We start from the raw sequence: 20,225 nt of genomic DNA, 5'->3' as shown, positions 1-20,225 counted from the left end.
CCCCGTCCTCGTAGCTGTGAAGAAGATCGTAGATCAAATCGTTTGTCTTCACGGCGTCGTTTAAGCGGATTTGACCGACGCTAGTGCCGACCGGCACATTGGCACCGACCCAAAACTCGTAAGGGGCTCCGACGAAGTCTGGTTCCAATGACTCCGGACCTACGGTTCAAACAACACACCCATAAAAATCCCCGTACCCCGTTCACCGTTCGCAAAAAACAACGGAATCGCGGCGCGATCGAATCGAGGCGCAATTTAAACGAAGCGCGATCGAATCGCAGCGCGATTGAATCGATTTTCATCATAATAGTGTGGGGTATAAGATAAGAGCGTTTGGGTTACGTCATAGTCGAATCGAGTGAGATTGTAAATGAAGAGTGTTGGACCAGGTGACTTGTTTTTCGCGAACTAACACTGAGAAGAATGCGGCGCACTTTTAACTTGAAATAAATACTATATTCTAAGCACAAGAAACTTGAGTACACGGGTCTATCGTTTTTCCCTTTTCTGTTATTAAATATTTTGTTAAAGTAACTCTGGTTGATCCTTGTTCTCGATAATCCCTACAATAGAAAGACTTCTACTTCGACGGCGCGCCGTCTGACAACGGATATAAGAGAATATTTGGATCCGTCTCCTCTCGGTTGTCTTCGAATGTCTTCGAACGCGATTTCCGCGAGGAGATCGTCGACGAGATCGTCGACGTATCGAACGTATCCGCGCGTTATACTCGACGGATACCTTGGAGATACGTAGTCCGCATTTTCCACGGCCGAGAAGTCGCGTTTCTGCGTCATCGTGCGCGGTACTCGAGAATACGCGGAGATAACATCCGCGATAACCGAAACATGGAACACTGCCTCCGCCGAAGGACGACCGGTCGAACGGTTCGTTACGCTTATTTAATTATTAACTTTCGCCGCGCGAAATGCCACGCGCGCTCACGTTACCGGCGTCTGACTAATTCTTGCTCGACTGCCAGAGTCTGCGCAAGAAAATGTGAATATTTATTCGTCTCGTTCGATTATTTTTTATTCGAAATACCGGGTGTGATTTAATGCTTTTGCTGTTTCAACTTGCATTTTTTTCCAGCTATTTAATAATGTACAAAATAAAGTCTCAATTGTTAGATTTTATATATTCAGGAAATTGTTGAAACATAAAATAACGTCACTATTGGAATTTGATAATATAATTATATTAATTGCATCTGATTAAAGTGATTTAAGACTGGAATAAATGTCTAAACTTTTGTTTATTGCAATCGATGCAGAAAATTTCACATCCACAGTCTAATAGTTATATTATTTTTTTATTACAACGTCTTACACAAGAAGAAGACACGTTTGTGTGTCGTCCCCTCTCCTACTACCTGTCCCACTGGCGCAGCTAGTAGGAGGGGGAACCCGAAGACGCGTCCATCTCGCGCGCGAGCTATATCGTCAGCTTAACATATATACTAAATATATCAACTTACTTAATATATTAACACTAAACCTACCACGGTCAAAGTGACCGGTTTCTAGTGTTACACTTAACTCTCTGTTTTAATAAATTACGTTATTATAGCAAGCTTTATAATTAAAGCTTGACGGAGTCTAAACGAATTTTATCTTCTCACTGCTACGAATGCATATAATGCATATAATATAGTACAATACTCGGTAGGTATAGTGTTAAAAGACGATCATAGTTCAGTGCATGGAAAACAATAAAGTCTCACCATTGGACCGGAAGATATCAATAGTAACGACAGCCAGTGAAAATCGCCTCTCGCTGGGATTGGCAGGCTGGTCAGCAGCCTCGACGAAGATGGCGTGTCTTCCCTCCAGGATCGGACTCTCGGCGACAGTGATCGTGCCAGTGACCTCGTCGACATGGAACGGCGGCGTGCGGCTGGTCGTGTTCCCAGGCTTCTGAAGCCTGTACTTGACCATACCATTCGGACCAAGATCGTCATCAACGGCGTGTACCTGGCCGAGCACAGTGCCCACCTTGTAATCGCTCTTAGCAACCATCTCATAAAGATTGCCAGGTACGAAGATCGGGTTATTGTCATTGGCATCGAGCAGAGTAACCTCAACATCCACCGACGACCCGTTAACCCTTCTGGAGTCCTCGTCGCGCACCACACTTGGCTTCCTCTCGATAGCCAGCACCTTCATGCGCAGGTGGTTCCTCTTCTCGCGGTCCAGCACCGATTGGTCCTTCACCGTCAGCCAACCGGACTTCGGGTCCACCGAGAACGCGCCGGAAGGGTCGCGCAGCTCGTAGTCGAACTGGCCGTTATCGCCTTGGTCTCTATCCCGTGCGATCACCTGCAGCACGCTGAAACCGTTCGGCAGGTTCTCCACGATGCTGATATTGTACAGGTCCACTTCGAACTCCGGTAGATTGTCATTTAAGTCCAGCACTTCGACCTCGGCTCTGGCCGCTGCGGTCTTTAAAGGATTGTCCACCTGCGACGCGTGGATCTGCAAGGTGAACGTGTTCGACGGCAGGTTCTTCTCCGCGTCCAGGTCGATGGCACGCTTCAGGAATAAGGTGCCGTTCTTCGGGTCAAGTTGGAAGAAGCCGCGCTCGTTACCGGAGATGATGTCGTAGCGGACTGCCACGTTGATGTCCATGTCGCAGTCTGTCGCCTGGATCGGGCTGCTGAAGTTGATCTGCGTGAAGATCGGGTACTCCTGCGGAACGAACGTGATGCTGCAGATGTTTGCGCGACAGGTGATTTGCGGGTTTTGAGGTTAGGATTTGGGTAGGTGAATTTTGATGAAGTTGGGGTTGAAGGTTAAATGATTTTTTGAAGGGTGTTTGAGAGTGTGATTTTGATGGTGTTTGTTAGTGGGAATGAGTTTTTGTTGCGACTATTGTGTTATAGGATGTCATATGATACATTGATAATATATAGTATGTGTAATAGTATATATAATATATAGAATATTCGATAATATAATAGTATACATAATATATAGAATATACGATAATATATAGTATAATACTATAGTACACTATAATACAATAATGAATAAAATAGTAATTATACCAAATATCGTCTGAATAAAAATATCAGATTATTCTAAGAAATATAGAAATAAAATCAGATTTCTCTAGATATTCGTCAATAATTCGCATAAAAATCGTCCACCGAATCAGATTTAGCAACACCTCGATATCATTAATTTATCCCGATTTCTCCACGTTCTCGCAAATTCTCTATTTGCTTATCACCTTTTTGCGAATGTCGTAATAACAACAGTTTAAATATTACTTCGCGCGATGTAGAAACCACGGTTTTTCGCGAGCCGAGATCGTTGAACCAGCCGCTCGCGTATCGAATCGGTCAGTTTTTCGCATGACTCGCTATCCGAGAAAACTGCATGACTCAATATGAAATAATTGAACAAAGGGCTTCGACCTTCGATCGCGCGCGAGATACGCCCTGTCCGTTCCATAAAAAGTGAACACCGTCGACGCGGGCCCGCGCTCGAACGTAGAAAGTTCGTCGCGCTTCAGTTCGCTCGTCGAACATTTTCTGACCTAAGACCGGCGCGTAATTGTTTGAACAAAAACATTCCGCGCGCGCCTCCCCGGTAAATCTTCGATTTCCATTCGGTGTTCGCGCGGCTCTCTATTCCGTCGATCTGAATAATTTTCTTGAGCGCGTTCGCGTTGCGCAAACGCGAGCCGAATAGAAATTTCGTCGAGCAAAACACCGCGTTCGCGGGTCGCGTCCGAACAAAACAGCCGGCTTCGAAATTATTAGGACGCTGTTAGGACAATTTGCTGTTTTGCCGGCGATAAAAAGGAGAAATGAGATGTCACAATAATTTAACGATATGGCATTACGAATCGTGCAACGATGGAGCAAAGAAATATAAATAGTGAAGAAATCGCTTGTTCTTCTTCTTCCTCTTCTTTGTTTAATTGATTTAATTTCAACAATTACCATTTACTGTTTTGTCGACGATAAAAAGGAGAAATGAGATGCCAGGTTATGCCAGGTAAGTATATAAATAGCCAATCACTTTTTCTCCTTCTTCTTCCTTTAATTAATTTAATTTCGACGATCGTGCGCCCAATTACAAATTGCTAATCGCACAGTGGTCAAGGTAGTACGATTATCTTAAGCATAAACGTGGTGATACGAAAAACTATGTCGACGGTAATGGCGGTTGCGACACGGTGTCGAAACAACGCGAAACACCTTCTAATGACACGCTGGAAAATATCATGGTAAATCCGTGCCGAATCAAATGTAATTAAACACCGGCCATTGCGCAACCGAGGAAAACGACTACTCTTTGCCACTTGCATCGGGAATACACGCGGCAATGACCGCGTCAATGCGCGACGGTGGATGATCGCCGATGGTAGACTCCGCGTATTACGGAACGGACGCGAACCCGGGGAACTTTCTACGCGGTCATCGAGGCGCGTCGTTTCCCTCGTTCGCGACGTCTCGGCGACATCAATCATTTACTCTGGCCTCGGAAATAAATATGTTCTCGATACTGGTTGGGTTAGGTTTTATTTCTATCGTGGATAAAAAAAGAATGAAGAATAGCGAATAGAGTTTTAATGGATAATGTTGATAAGGATCGAATTGAATGCTAAATCTGATTAAGATTTAAATTGAATAAGAATTTATTATAAGAAGAGTTTTTAGAAATTAAATCTTAATTGAGTAAAAATTCATTAGATTAAGAATATTTTTCGAATAATATTTTAATCGAATAAGAATTCATTAGGATAAGAATTTTTTGAAATGAAATCTTAATCTAGTAAGAATATATTAAAATAAAAATATTTTTCAAATAAGGTTTTAATCATTCAATAATTCATTAGAATAAGAAATTTTCGACTAAGATTCTAATCGAATAAAACCTCGTTACACTAAGAATTTATTCCAATAAGGCTTGAATCGTTAAAAAATTCATTACAATAACAAATTTTCGAACGAGATCCTAATCGAACCATAGCTCATTAAAATAAGAATTTATTCCAATAAGACTATAAAATCGATAAAGATTTTAACGCGAATTAATTCGAATTTCTTCGCGCGGGAGTTCGACTATTCGAAGCATTTAGATCGCGCTGATCAGCGACGTTCATATTTCATTCCCTATCGTAACGCATCTCCAGTGAAAACAATTTTATGCTCCGGATAACGATGATACCGAGAGTGCGCTTTCTTTTATTTTATGATCTGCGAAAACACGTGGAATCGGTTGGCCACAGAGAAATATGTAACACGCCGGTAATTCGAGCAGACGAAAACGCTGAAAAATGGGAACTTTCGCTTCTCATGGAATTAGGGTGGAGATTTCTAAAATGACGCCATGTGAACCTTAGAAGAGCAAGATCTCGTGGAAAGAGAGTGAAACTAACCTCTCTTTAAACTGTGTCAACTTGGACTCTCTTAAATGAAGATATTTGTTCACAGTTCTGTCTTATGTTCCGGATAAGCAATCTCGCTTTTATGAATTGAAATAATGTGCACGTGTTCGGGGCCAATTATCCTACTCATTTGACTAATACTCGACGAATGGTGTAATTAACCGAATAATAAAAGAGCGAACGCTGTACTGCCGTTTCCTGGTTAATATTATTAACATAAACATTGCATCATTTTTAGAGAGGTTCTAGGAACTTTTACTTGAATATGGATAATTTCGTAGAAATTAAGGTCTCATTTGACTAAGATATAATTAATGTTGTAATTAACCGAGTTATAAGAGAGTGAACACGATGGTAACATTTCCTGGTTAAAATTGGAGAAAATGTTAATCTGTTTTCTAGAATGCGATCATAAATATTTCATCGTTTTTAACGAGGTTTTAGAAACAGTTTGTTTAATACCTAGTATTATTAATTAATTAATCGAACTGCGCATACGTTTGCGAAAGTTGCGAAATTTTTATAAAAATTGTCAGAATAATTTCGTGATAGTTATAGCTAATTTCAATAATATAGTTCATATAATATGCTATATTAACTGTATTATATCAACTATGCTATATTAATAATGTTGTATGAAGTATATTATTGCAACGATAAAACGTTAACGATAATTAATCATAACATAACACATATATAATAATGAAAAAATAGGAGTGAATAAACAAAATTAAAATAAAACATCGGCTAATAGCATAACGGTAGACAAATATAAAATCGTATAACAAGAAGTAACAATAAGTATATAAAAAAATAGAAATAATAAATAGATAAACGAAAAAATACAATAAATATCATTGTAAAACTTAAAGAACAAGAAGCGAGTTTTACTTCGCATTCCTCACCTCGCTGTCAACTACTCTCAGTAATGCGCTTCGCAGCGAAAGGGTTAAGGGAGCAGTTGGTCGCGACGTGGGGGCCCAGTCGCGTTTCTGTTTCACGCGACGCCGACGACGACGCCTGTGTGTGATCTAGGCTGTGCCACATCGCGCGCCGCCGCGTCCGTAATGTCATAGGTTAATACTTTCCTCCGCGGTAGAACCTTGAGGTATAAATTTCGTTCCGTAAGGAAAACATGATTCGCGCGCGATACTGCTCGGCCGGCGGTATTTATCACTAACGGCGCGCGTGTGTAAACCCCACGTTCGACTTTCGAGGAGGCGCGCGCGCGAGCGCGTCGTTATCCGACGATTTATTTCGGCCGGCGATTACGCGCCTCGGAAACGAGCGTCGAAGCCGCGATTTAACGCGTCGACCGTCGCATTCTACAGCGATTTTCCAGCGATTTTCTTGTCTAGACCGTACATGGATATCCAAGGGACCACCGCAGTTAATCTTCCACGAGTATTTCTTCGCCGTTCTGCGGTGCATCGGTCGCATCAACTGCAGCCGGCTGCATATTTTTAGCGCCGCGCTTCTCCGTGTTTTATTCGCCCGGAATTGTATCGCGTTGACTTTCAATGCCGTATAAATTTGACAGAGAGGGTGTCGTTTATTTTTTAAAAATTATATCTGTTTAGTTGAAGCTTGACAGAAGAAAAAGAAAAATGTTTATTGGGTCAAAAAAATTATCGAGTCATTTCTGTTGAGTATAAAATTAATAGGACTTTTAGATAGACTAGCTGGAGAAATTGCTATTGAAAATATTTATACGTAAAGCGAAAGTTTACTTAATTTATCGAACTTTTTAAACGCTATTTTCTCGAATGTTTTCAGTAACAATTTCGCTCCAATTATATACGATTATTTGACATTAATATATCACTGACTACTATATGGAATTGAATAAATTCTCTCTTCTAGATTTCGCGAAAGAAATTTTCTCCGCCACGACTAAGATTCTAAATAATTACTACCCTAATTTATAAACGTTCCATTTATATCAAGAACATAATTCGCGATTCAATAAATCCCTGATCAGTCACGATTTAATCAAACTAAACTGTTTCCACCACACAGATCCTGTTGAAAATCATACGACTCTCGTACGAGCATTAACAATTTGCAACGAATATTTCCAGTTAATAAATCACTGGATATAAATAACCGTCGCATTTGCAAGCGGGAGTCCGAGATTAGCTCTCGTCAGGTTAACTTGATAGATGTGCGAATAGCAATTTACGAGTCGCGCAGGTATCAGGTGTACAGTTTTCCTGCGCGCGGCGAGTTAATTAGGAACGACGTGTTATAGCATATTACAACATATACATATACTATAGTAGCAGAAGAAATCAAAATTGAAAATCGATCAATCAACTTTAAATTACAGAACGGTGCGTAGAGCGTCACCTGCGACCCGAAAAGACGCGCGGAAAAATTTGCATCGCCGGCTTACATTCGATGTCCCATATGTAGAAAGTCAGATTAATGTATACCAGTTTCAATGGGGGGAAAAACGACCGCAACTATACCGCGCGATTTCCACTTCTGGGTCATCAATAAGTCGCGGATGCGGAGCTGAGACTTCCGCGAGACATGATGCTGCGGTATAGGTTACCCCGTAAAAGTAGTGCGAAATTATATATCAATAAATTAATTTTTTTATTGGAGGTACGAATTTAGAGAATTTATTTTTCTAAGAACGATATTAGAGTTTCGAACATGGAGAATCTAAATTTTAAATTAAAAATAACTGAACACTCAGAGTGACTTAAGATGATTAGAATAAAAATTTATAGACCTTGTTAAGTATACTCTATGACTAGACTGCAAGTTTTTTAAATATACACCGCTTGATCTAATTAAAAAATAGAGCATCTAGTAATTACCATAAAAAGCACTAAAAGATCGATTATTCCTCGTATAAAATTGAAATAAAAAGTAAATGAAGGTAAAATCGAAAATCTGCGAATCTCGCAGTAGCTCAGAGATAAAATATACAATAATTCAGTAAAAATTCAATATTCACCGGCATCGGATAAAACTCGTGGATCTTGGCCCTGTAGACATCGCGCGTGAACTTCGGGTCGAGATCGTCGTTATCAGCGATCGTGATCCTGACGGTGGTGTTCGTCGTCCTGGCTGGCACGCCGCGGTCCTGCAACAAAAATATTTTCGGTACCGTAAGACAATGTTACCTAGAAATCACACGACTTCTGGATATCGACGTCCCGCGACTTTCACCCGCGCTTTTTCCGCGGGCGGTCGCGGCGCCGTTTCGCATGCGTGTGTAATATCATGGCGTGTGTATAGTATCGTCACGTGTGTGTAATATCGTCACGTGTATGCGTGTGTAATATCGTGGCGTTTGCGCGCGTATACTCACCGTGGCCGCGATGACCAGCGTGAACTCGCGATCGCCGTTGTCGTAGTCCACCGGTTTCCGTAGTATGAGAGCGGTTCTGTGGCCGGACTCGAGTGAAAATTTCCCCTGCTCGTTGCCTTTCACTATCGCGTAGTGCACGTCGCTGTTCGGCGTGTTCGGCTTGTCGCCGTCGACCGCGTGGATCCCACGGAATATCGTGACACCTGCGATTCGACACACGAAATATCGTTGACACCGGCGATTGGAGAACATGAGAGAGAGGGTATCGTGGACACCGGCGATTCGACACACGAAATGATCGGGCCAAACCGCGCGTGGACATCACGCTTTCGAACCGTCAATTGGCCGTGCAACATTCGGCTCGATCGAGTAAAACGACGTCTTTTTCTCGTTTTACTTCGATCGCGATTCATGATACACGGTTCGATCGATCGGAACTTTGTTCCACGATTTGCGAGCGGCGCTTGTTAGACATTTTTCTAGAGGACAGTGATCTAGAGCTATTCAAGGATCGCCCGATTATGAGAAGCTGTAAGAAGGCGAGAAAGAGCGCTGGCGAATTAATGTCTGGTTAGGCAACGTTCCGTTCGGCTGGACGGAGATTCGATAAAACGATAGAACGCTGGCGGACCGGGTTTCTTTCCGTGTTTCTTCCGAACGGTTGCGTTACAGTTCGATTAATTGAATTGTCCCTCGTTGGAGAATTTAGCAACGTATCGCGACGTTTTGATCAATTTTTCACGCGATTGTTATCGTAAGCGCGAAAACAAATTTAAAGTTCTCTGTTGATTTATGTCTTGTAGTATATTGACACTATTGCATTAATATTATATTAATAGAATTATATTAGTATTATATCAACACAATTATATTAATATTATATCAATAAAATTGTATTAATATCATATTAACAAGATTCCATTAACATTATGTTAACAACATATCAAAAGAAATCCTTCAATATGCATCGTTTCCCTAAATCAATGAAATCCATCCACAATACTCTTTATCACAAAATATTTCCAAATCTCAATAAAACAAAAAGAATTACCTAAAAATTTAATTCTCAGCTCCAACTACCTTTCTCTTAAATATAAATGATTTTAGCTAACCATTAACTTGCGAAATGCAATTATTAAACGCATCAAAAATAAAGCACTGTATTATAACGAAATAGAAATCTCGATGAAAATAGAGTTGCGCAGCTTTGAAGATTTTGCAATTACGTAGAACGTAATAATTATCGCGAGAGATTCCAAAGATGATTGACGATTGCTCGTTGACAATCGAACTTCATTTTTCTTGGGCGTTTAAAGGCGTCTGGAAGCCACGGCTGCTGAACGTAAAACTAGTTCGTATGCGGTATATCTCACCGACTGGCGTAAGCTCGTCCACGGTTACGTGATAAGGCGCGTCGACAAATTGCGGGGCATGATCGTTTATGTCCTCCACGTAGACCGTCACTGACAGGTGCGATGTCACCTACAAGCATAAGTATTAGTATATTAGATGTGCTGCGTGCCTCGAAAATATAGTATCCCGGAGAATCGTCTGATCCTCCGCGGACGATCCGGGGGATGATTTACAGGGAATTCCGTGTCCCGTCGCCTCGCTAAAATTAAATACTGCGTAATTGAATGGTTTATAGAGTTACAGACTATATAGCAAATTTTATACACTGTAAAATAATTATTTATTCGGTCGTATCGAAATTATTCAGTCGTTCTAAAGTGTAATAAAATTAAATTGCATTTTGTCGTCTCTCGAAGAGCTCGAGTTTAAATGCCTGTTTCAATTATTTATTATACTAAATTGGTGATTGTTATACTAAATAGATAATTGTTATACTAAATTGATGACAAAACTATCGAACAAGATTGAACAAAATTATCCAGACGTTGCAAGGTATAACAAAATTGACTTAAATATTATCGTCTCTCTAAAAAATTATTTTTAAAATTATTTTTAACTGAAGTCACGCATATTTTTCAACAATTCAAACACATTCGAAACGAAATTATACGTCCATGTTACACGTAATGGTGTCGTCAATTATAAACGCGAGTCCGGCGGTTCCTTTGAACGCTTCTCGGCAAGGAAGGAATGGAAATCAAGTTAAGGAAAATATAAAAACAAATTAGAGCGGTCGGGACGTATAAAAGCAAAAGAAGGCGGCTGCCGAGGGGGGAGGGGAACGTGGCGGAGCAAATATTTCCGGAAGGAAAAAGAGAAAACATGCAATTTTCAGCATCTTTTAAGCCACTGTTCGCGGCTCGTTAATGACCTCGCGTAACGTTCCCCGTGACAATGAGCGTGTACGTGCGCCGTGTTTCAGTTTCGTTCAAGTGTCCTCGGTGTTAGAAACTGCATCGTCGCGTGACCGAGTTAATGACATTCTTCCATCGCTACGCCTTCGCTTTTCACTAAATACTTTGCCCGCTAACTAATTAATAATTTCATCGTTACGCGCGTTTCGTTGTCAAAAAAGAATATATTGCTGTATTTTATATCTTTACGACCGATCACATTTTCAAGTCATGAACACCAAGAGAGTCTTGGGAAGGGAACTGTACAACTGATATTATTTATTTCGATGTTATTCAGGGCGGAATCATCCCTTAAAGTTTCGCCTCGATTTCTTTGAAGTTTCTTTTCAAGTTCTATGATAATTTATTATCTAACGAAATAAGTTTAGAAATTGTAATATTTTTTGGAATATTTTAATATTACATTGTGATATTATAGTATTTTTCTTACAATAATTTTGACGATATAGCGATAATAGGTGTTTAATGCATTTTTAAACAAAATTAAAAAGAATCGCCGCATATGCCGAAACATTCTCGCAGAAAATGATCGCGCGCCATGTGTCGGCATCGGTGACAAACGACACGTGTCAAAGTGCGATTACGTCTTCGGCCGCGTAAAAATGACGATCGGCGCGGTAACGGTCCGGCCGATCCACGGCATTCCGTCGAGATAGTTGCATAAACGTTGATTAGCGCGTTACAGAACTATAAAACCGGTGGCGTGGGCTCCGGCCACGCGGCGACCGGTACCCTGTACACTGCTCTATACACGCTCCAGTTATTACAACGCGCTCGCTAGCGCAAAAGAACCAGATCTCTGGGGGGAAAAGTGGAATAGGTTTGGGAAGTTTAGCGTCGGCGAGCGGAACGACGCGTGTTTCAAAATTTTTCATCGCGCTCCCAGGAACGAGAGCCGCTTGGAACCGGTACTAGAGCCGCGGGTTTCCATACTTCGTAGCGATTAGACGGGATGGCTACATCGCGGTATACTAATTATGCGAGCGCCGGACACGGAAACGCGGCGTCGAGTGCCGTGATGACGCCAGTTAATTATAGTGCCGGTGTTTAGCGTCGTTTTGATCTGCTCGTTGGCCGCTCGTAGCTTTCGCCTATATCGTCAATGGCAGAAATAAACGGGGCGAGACTGTTTATAAAAATCTGACGGGCTAATTTAGTCGTCCTTTAATCAGTCAGGCAATTTTATTGTCGTAGAATGATCGAAATTATTTCACTGCGTTTCTTATTTGATTGTCAGAATTCAAGGTTAAAATTAGGAAAAAATAAGTGAAATTGTAATAGTAAAAAAATAACTAAACTTAGTAAAAATATGTAAAGTTAAAATAGTAAAAAAACAAGTAAACTCAGTAAATAATATATAAGCTTAATAAAAGTTAAGTAAAATCAATAAAAAGAATTAAAATATAAAGAAGTAAAATTAATAAAAAGAGGTAAAATCGATAAAAAAAATAGGTAAAATCAATAAAAAGAAATAAGTAAAATCAATAAAAGAAACAAGTAAAATTAGTCACATTATCATTAAACAAAACAATTTACAACTATACCACACAACGTCCATAATAAATATTAAAAATATATTGAACTATTTCAGACTAGAATGAACAAAAACCCTATACATATACCCCATAGAGGCGAAGTAACTTTAGCTCGGCGCCTAGATCATGGGAGGCCATCGTGTTTCCCGTTACCTCGAACGGGCCGACAGCGAGTAGTATTAATAAGACCGTGGAGCAAATCGATCGACGCGCTAGATCTACTTTCTACGATTTACCATCGAGTCGCCGCCGTCGTTGTAGTCGCAGACCACGCGGAACTTGAGCAGATTCCGCGGCGACTCCGTGTCGACGAGATCCTCCAAGGACTGCGCCAGCACCAGCGACACGTGGGTCTTGTTCGCCTGTTTGTAAGCGAAGAACCGCGCGTCCTCGTCCTGCAACAGTTACCAACAAACACCGGTTGTGTTTAAGCCGCCTCTGTGTGTCGTATGGGCAACGGTACAACCGGGGGGGATACTTTAGAACGATCGTTTTGCGCCGTGCGCGCATGGTTCATTTATGGTCGCCGTTGAACGGTAAACAGACGGCCGCGAGCATGAGGAATTGTTTTGTTGGCCGCGGGAATCTTTTTTTCTTTCCGAGTAATAAAGAAGAGGAGGTCTCATCCCCGTGGACCGGAATTACGTGCGCCGCCGACTAAACGATCGGCTAACAGCTGGGCCCGTTTCTACCGGGACCCGTCTCATCTAGGACCAATCTTCTCGGAGGAGTTTAATGCTTCTCGTACAATCGTCTCGCGGACCTAGCGCGACCGTAATCGTCGCAAATGAATGGACCGGGACAGAGCGTCGAAGCGCGGCGCAACAATTTTGCTGCATAAATTGCAGGCGACGGAAGCAAGTCGAATTAAACGTCTCGGCGATTTGTAGCGTATGGAATTATTTTCTCGCTCATCTGGCGCATTCTTATAACTCTATTCAGATTTATAAAATAATAAAATATTTTTTAAAAATTTTAAATATATTAAATGTATTAAATGTATTTAAGAAAGTAATTGAGGGGTTGCTTTCGAGAGCGATCGATTTTTAACCCCTTCATGGAATATTTTTTTCAGAGTTACTGCGATCAGGAATTTTTCGATTGGCATAATTTTTGGAAGAGACAGGATATTAATGTTTATTTAGTGATTGAATTTAGTTAAAAATTTAATTAATTGTGAAAACTGTGCATTATTTTAGTTTTTGATGTTAGTGTCGCTATTTTCATTTGCAGTACAGAAATTCGATTTTTAAGGAAGTTTTAAATATTTTTGCGGCTATTTACTATTATACCGTTAAAATTATAAACTATTTACTATTATTATACTGTGTTCATTGATTATTAATTTATAGGAATTTAATTACGTTCCTTAACCCTTAGAAATGAAATTAAGTTTTGACGAGGTTAGGTTTACGTCAAAGTTAAAACATACGGTTTAATTAATACTGTAAAAATAAACATTTTAGTTTCAATTTTATCTAATAAAAATAGTGATAATAATAGTAAAAAAAGTAATAATAATAGCAATAATAGTAATAATAATAACAGTAATAAGAATAATAATGTAATGTGACCTATATATTAAATAGCAATTCAAGCATTGATTAATGGATCAACGTGTCAATAAAGCATAATAAATGGAAAGCAGCATACATCAAACTCTTCCAATCCTGTCAGACTATTATGCACAACTATACCACACTGCTTAGAAATAGTTTCACACGCATCGCGCTCGGAACAGCTTAATTAACTTCGCTGCCCCACGATTTCTTTCACAACTGCCTCGACTGCAGGTTCATTATCGTTCGTAATTTGCTGAGAGAAAAATGTTCGCTGATAGTTTAAACACGCCGACTAATTTATAAAACGTCGACCAATTTATTATTCCTATGTAAATACTGCGTATATTTTTCCTAATTGTTAACTACCGACAGCTGGAAAATTGAATATCAATACGACATTCTTATTATAATTATTAAGCGATACGAACGAATTAATTAACATTGAATTATTTTATCGATTCTCTCGTCGTTCGCGAGGACATTTATTGCAATAATATTCAGAATTATTAACTTCGATTTAGAAGACAGTTAATTGACACCGTTGTCCTTTATCGTAGAGAAATGACTTGTGACTAACTGTAGAACTTGCGACTGTAGAATTATGCAACATTTCTCATTCGTGCATTCGTGTATTTTTTTTTTGCAATGCAAAACACCGTTCCCGTTTACCGCAAGGTCTCTCACACTTTCTCGCGTGCTGTCATCTAAGCGTTACGCAATTCTCAACGCGGATGCGGGAGAGACCCAACTTCCGAATCCTCTGAACAACCATAACTTGGCACTGGCTTCTTTAAAAAGATACTAATCGCTGCGGGAGATTCTATTTAATGTTAACTCGTTTTCATTCACTTTCACCGGTCGTATAATCGCGCATAAGAACGAATCGAATAATCAAGTTAATTAAACGCGAGTCGCGTTAATGGAATCAGACGGAATTCCTTTCTTCGAGCAGTGCCATCCTCTTTTGAATTGCTATCTGTGCGCGCGGATCTGCGCGATTGTTCAATCGAAAGATTTAATAACTGCTTCGTTAATTAGGAGAAGATTTTAATGTACCTGTTACGTTTAATTAGCTCCGTAAATGGAAGATTACGCCGTGGAATTTATATTATGTTTATGGTTTAGGTTATGTTTTTAATTTGGGATACGTTTATTAATTAGGTTAGGTTTATAAATTAGATTTGGTTTACAGTTTAGGTAGTGTTTGTAAATTAGGTTAGGTTTATAGTTTAGGTTGTGTCTATAATTTAGGTTATATTTATAATTTCGATTATGCTATGTTATATTAACTAATTAATATGGAAAGGGGTGAATACTTTTGTGTCGCATGTTTAATAAGTACTTACTCTATCAACTGGCATAATCGAGATGTGGTTCCTCGGATGAGCCTCCAGTGATAGGATTTCCGTACCCTTCGCAAGGTTCTCCGGCACCCTCACGAATTTTAGGTACTCTCCTATGGGGTAAAATTGGCATCCTGCAACAATGTTACAGAATCTATTAAAATCTGGGACAGGCATCGATTAACACCAAAATTGGTGCACCGATTTTTCATTTAAAAATTGCCGAAACTCTAAAGACTTGAATTTAAGCTTATTTTATAGTAATAATAATAGCGATAAATATTTATATAAGTATATATTATAATAATTATTATGATTACCAAATAAACTTAGAAATTCATTCTATGAGAATTTTTAGAATTTTGGAAATTTTGAAATGGAAAGTCGGTGCATCATTATGCATATATAATTGCAAATATATTATATTTATGATAATAATAATAATAATAAGAGAAATTTCGGTCTTCTCATTTATACGAGGCAATAAATTATTATATTTATAGAAATCAAGAATTAATAAATTTCATTATTAATGCTAATCGTCTATTAATATTAATTAACAATCTATTCGCAATCAACAATCTTCACAATGTCCTTTTACTTCGCAGTCGCCATTCTTTCGCCACGCAACCCTTCTCCTCTAACACTCTCCCCTCTCTCCACCCCATCGATTGCTCGTAATAATAAAGTTACGGGTTGCATAATAAAGTTACATTATAATTACCGCACGCCTACGTTTACAAACCGCTGGAACGTATTGGCGGAGCTTGGTATACGTGGAACTCGAACGCATTGCGCGGCGACCGAAAAAATGCGGGGCAAGACGCGAGAGTGAAAGGGTTCTTAGCTAAATTTGCATATTAGCGGGTTTAATTTCGCTATCGTGTCGCGCGGCGCGGTCCCGTAAAGCATATCTGGAAGCTGGCCGCACGCGTGACACTATGCGACACTTCGACCACGAATTCCATCGTTTTCACGCAACTCGATTTCTTTGGAAATGCACCCCGCCGATTGACATGTCACAACGATACTCTAGCTATTAAAACACGCATTATGTAATCTCTTCATGCCTCACTTTTATATTGTATCATTTTTGTGGAATTGTATTTCCTTATGTTTTTCTTTTATAGATTTGTTATAAACTATTTTTTATGCATGTGCCATCGATGGTACACTTGGCACGGAATGTGTTAATAAAGAATAAAAATAATAATAATTTTGCGAAATAATCGGAACTTCGACGCAACTTCACCCCCATCTACGAATTGATCTCGTGTCTCGCGATCTCGTCATTCATTTTACAAGCTCCCGTACATTGAAAATCTACGAGCATTGTTCGCGGTATCGGCGACAAACAATTTCCTATTGTCGAGTACGAAGCAGACATTAATTCTTCGGCAAGCGATTGTCGAACTTTTAATTGAAGAAGTTCAAGCCGCGGCGAGGGATTAAGAATCGAGGAACTATAATAGTCTTCGATACGCGGCCATATTGTTCTCCCATCGGGGACATTTTTAATGACAGAGCGTGACGAATTTCGTTGCAGCTGAGAAACGAAGGGGTTACATATCTTAGAACTGATTTATTCATTTCATAAGAATAGGTAGAAATATTATTTTTAAATGTGAAGAAATCGTTATTAAGAGTCATTGATATGCTTTGTTTTTTTTTTTAGAAAAAATTGTTAGATAAGAAGTTAATATTTTTATTCGTTCTTTTATTTATTTTTACATTGATTTTTAAGTTTTTTAAATTCCTTACTTTTACTCATCTACTTTAAATTGGGGAATTAATAGGGAATTAATAATTTAATAGCTGGGAATAGTGCGAAATATATAGAATTATAAAACGAAGAAACGTTCGTACGCTATATTTTGTGCCAAGGCCCCGACTTTTCCCAACTTCTCCATGCTTTTCGCTGTCACCATTACGAAACTGATTTCGCAGGTACAGGTTCGCTCATTGTACAATTAAGTCGCGCAGGTTGCCCGATCAGCCGTGTAAAGACACGTGCAAAGACACGGCGGGTACCATAATTCATTTGAAAATGTCGACGACATGTGCGTCGAACGCGAAAAACCGAAACCGAACGTGCAATTATATTTCGCGCTAGGCAGCAGCCGCCGTCGCTTTTGCAGAAAAATTGCCGGCTCGGTTCGATAACAGGACCTTTTTTTCCCCTTCTAATCTCGTCCGCGGCGCACGGATTCGAACGGTTCAACGTGCCGTAACGCGAGGCAACGTAATCAAATTTTTCTCGTCGTTCAGGAACCGTTCGAAAGGTCGACAGTTATCCTGCCGGCGAAACGCATCCGCCGGCTTCGCGCGCCTCTCGCGCCATTTTATGCATCGAGACACTATAGAAGTGAGACTATAGAAATTGCGTAAACCGATTACTTCGACGGCAATTTGACGGATCTCTTCGCGATACGGCTGATATAATTATTCACTCGTCGTTATTACAATTTTCCAAGTTTTCTTCGTTTGCGTTGTCATGTCAAGGTTATGTCACAAGCTTTATAAATTAATCGATTTATTGGCATTTAATGCGAGCCCGGGGAAATTGGTTTGTTAAATGAACGAATATTGTTAGATTTATTATTGGATTTATTATTGAATTATTATTGGATTTATTATTGAGTTATTATGGAATTATTATTGGAGTTATCGTTCGATTTATCCACCACAATTGGTCGATTTTAGGGTTATGTTTGATATATAAATATTATTGTCCTTTTTACTAGAGGTTACTTGTTGCTTTCATGATTATTATTTCGTTCTTTAACTGGAGATTACTTATTACTTAATATTTAGTATTTTGTTCACTACTTAAAGGCTGTTTATTATTTTATTTTTATCCGGTGAGTTAAAGGTTATGTTATTGTTACTGCATTTTTTGAGATATCCAATCCAAAAAATTCAATTCCATTTCACAGCAAATAAAACCAAGAAAAATTGAAACTTCAGCTAACAAAATTAGCAATTACAATTAATTATTAAAGCATGACATCTCGGACACCGCAAAACGGTCGGTCACGGAGACCACCGCGTCGCCAGGAACAGGTGGAACGAGTCGAGTTCCCCGCAGAAATATATTTCACCGGTTGTTTTATTCCCGAGCGTGCGTGGAAACTCCGTGCCGGGATTCGAGTATTTCGAGTGGATCCGTTTGAATCCAGTTCCAGCGGCGAGGTCGGGTCGAGACTAATTAGCCCGCGCGAACTGGACGGCCCGCCCGTAAAACATTGTTTCCGACTGCGAAAGGGGAGAAGATCGAGGGACGATAACGGCGGCCGTCTTACCGGAGGTTTACCGTATTATACTTAAGCGAGTCGATGCCGGAGGAAGCTCGTGGCGTCTCACCCGCGGCACCGAGAGAGAGAGAGAGATCTCCTATCTCAATTTATTCAGGGCCGCGATCATCGCGGTGATACGATCTAGGGAGCGAGCGCAACGCGTCGTGGATTTGTTTCGCGCACGCTCGGAATCGTTTCGATGATCTTCGCGCGATCACTGGATCGCGAGCTATCTGGTAGCAGAGATGGGGAACCGAATCAGGGACAAATTGATCGATTGTATGGTAATTTTATCGCTGGCGGAATATGGAATTGCGAGTGAATGGTTTCGTCATGAATATTTCGTGAATGGTAAGGTTGTAATTGGTAATTGGACGGCGGGGATCGGGTCTGCTGGGACCCGGAATATTACGGAGAATGTATTATAATATGTCTAAGATTCGTATGTTGGAAAATATGTCGGAGGAATTGTTGAACAATATTGTAAATGATTTTAATTGTATTAAACTATATTATTGTGCAAATGGAGTGCTATAGTGGTTGTAGTTTGAAGATCGTCGCTCTTCGTCATTTACATAAAAATTCAAATCATTCAAATCAGCTTTCAAAAACTACCATATCAAAACTATTGTCTCAATTTTGCTCCACACTATAAAACACCAAAAAATACCAAAACCTTTATCTTCGCTAATTTCAAATTTCTATTATAAACGCAAATAAAAAAATAAAAAAGTCCACTTAAAAAATTGGAAGAATTCGTAAAAGTAAAAAAATCACTGAAATAAATAATTTTAACAAAAAACCATATCAAAAAATATATAAAACCTTCTCCCCCTTTAAACTCGCATCCTCCGAAACACTGAAATCATTCACACTAAATTTCCACAAGAAATGCCAAGAAAATGTCCCACCCCTTTCGTATCTCCCACCCCTTTTGTGTCTCCCACCCCTTTTGCATAAACTGGTCGATTCCCAAACCAGTCGCACATCTCTCGTAACGATCGCGTGCTTCGAAAAGAAAAGAACCTCCCGCGACCGGAAAATCGTAATCGCGATCGCGAGGGGGTGGCGATCATTACGATCGGCCGGCGTCGAGAGTGAAGGGTCGGCAAACCCGTTGGCCGGCATAATCCGCGCGAAGCGACTCGTTCACAGGTGTTCCCAGAATCTGCGTGCATTACCATTGCGGTGTACTTTCACCCGATCGCATGCCGATTCGCAGCCGATACTCGCCGTGCCGCGGCGGGGGCACACACGCGTCGACGTATAAACGCGGCGTGCTCGACCCGCGAGCGCCGATTCTTTCCGCGGCAGGTTTTTCCAGTCCCGCGGTGCAACGATCGCCGCTCGCGGCGTCGCACACAGCCGGGCTGTCGTCGTTTGTTTGACAGCAATGTTGTCTTTGAGCGCGCAATCCACTGACCGCAACGGGACACC

At 40.2% G+C, this 20,225-nt stretch overlaps 1 protein-coding gene across 1 annotated transcript in view; it reads right to left on the bottom strand.

Moving 5' to 3' along the window:
- Cad89d (cadherin 89D) overlaps positions 1 to 20,225 on the bottom strand; it is a 53,015-nt gene that overhangs the window by 16,532 nt on the left and 16,258 nt on the right. Inside the window, exons 2-8 of the mRNA XM_078197424.1 lie at positions 15,496 to 15,626; positions 12,824 to 12,982; positions 10,099 to 10,207; positions 8,726 to 8,928; positions 8,369 to 8,497; positions 1,724 to 2,687; positions 1 to 159 (exon numbers count right to left, since the gene is read on the bottom strand). Coding sequence (XP_078053550.1) covers positions 1 to 159; positions 1,724 to 2,687; positions 8,369 to 8,497; positions 8,726 to 8,928; positions 10,099 to 10,207; positions 12,824 to 12,982; positions 15,496 to 15,626 — 1,854 coding nt within the window. The remainder of the gene's footprint in view (positions 160 to 1,723; positions 2,688 to 8,368; positions 8,498 to 8,725; positions 8,929 to 10,098; positions 10,208 to 12,823; positions 12,983 to 15,495; positions 15,627 to 20,225) is intronic.

The sequence above is a fragment of the Augochlora pura genome, chromosome 3 (genome assembly GCF_028453695.1).
Source record: "Augochlora pura isolate Apur16 chromosome 3, APUR_v2.2.1, whole genome shotgun sequence".
Lineage (NCBI taxonomy): Eukaryota > Metazoa > Arthropoda > Insecta > Hymenoptera > Halictidae > Augochlora > Augochlora pura.
Note: the sequence above shows the minus strand (reverse complement) of the source record. Positions and strands in the feature narration are given on the sequence as shown.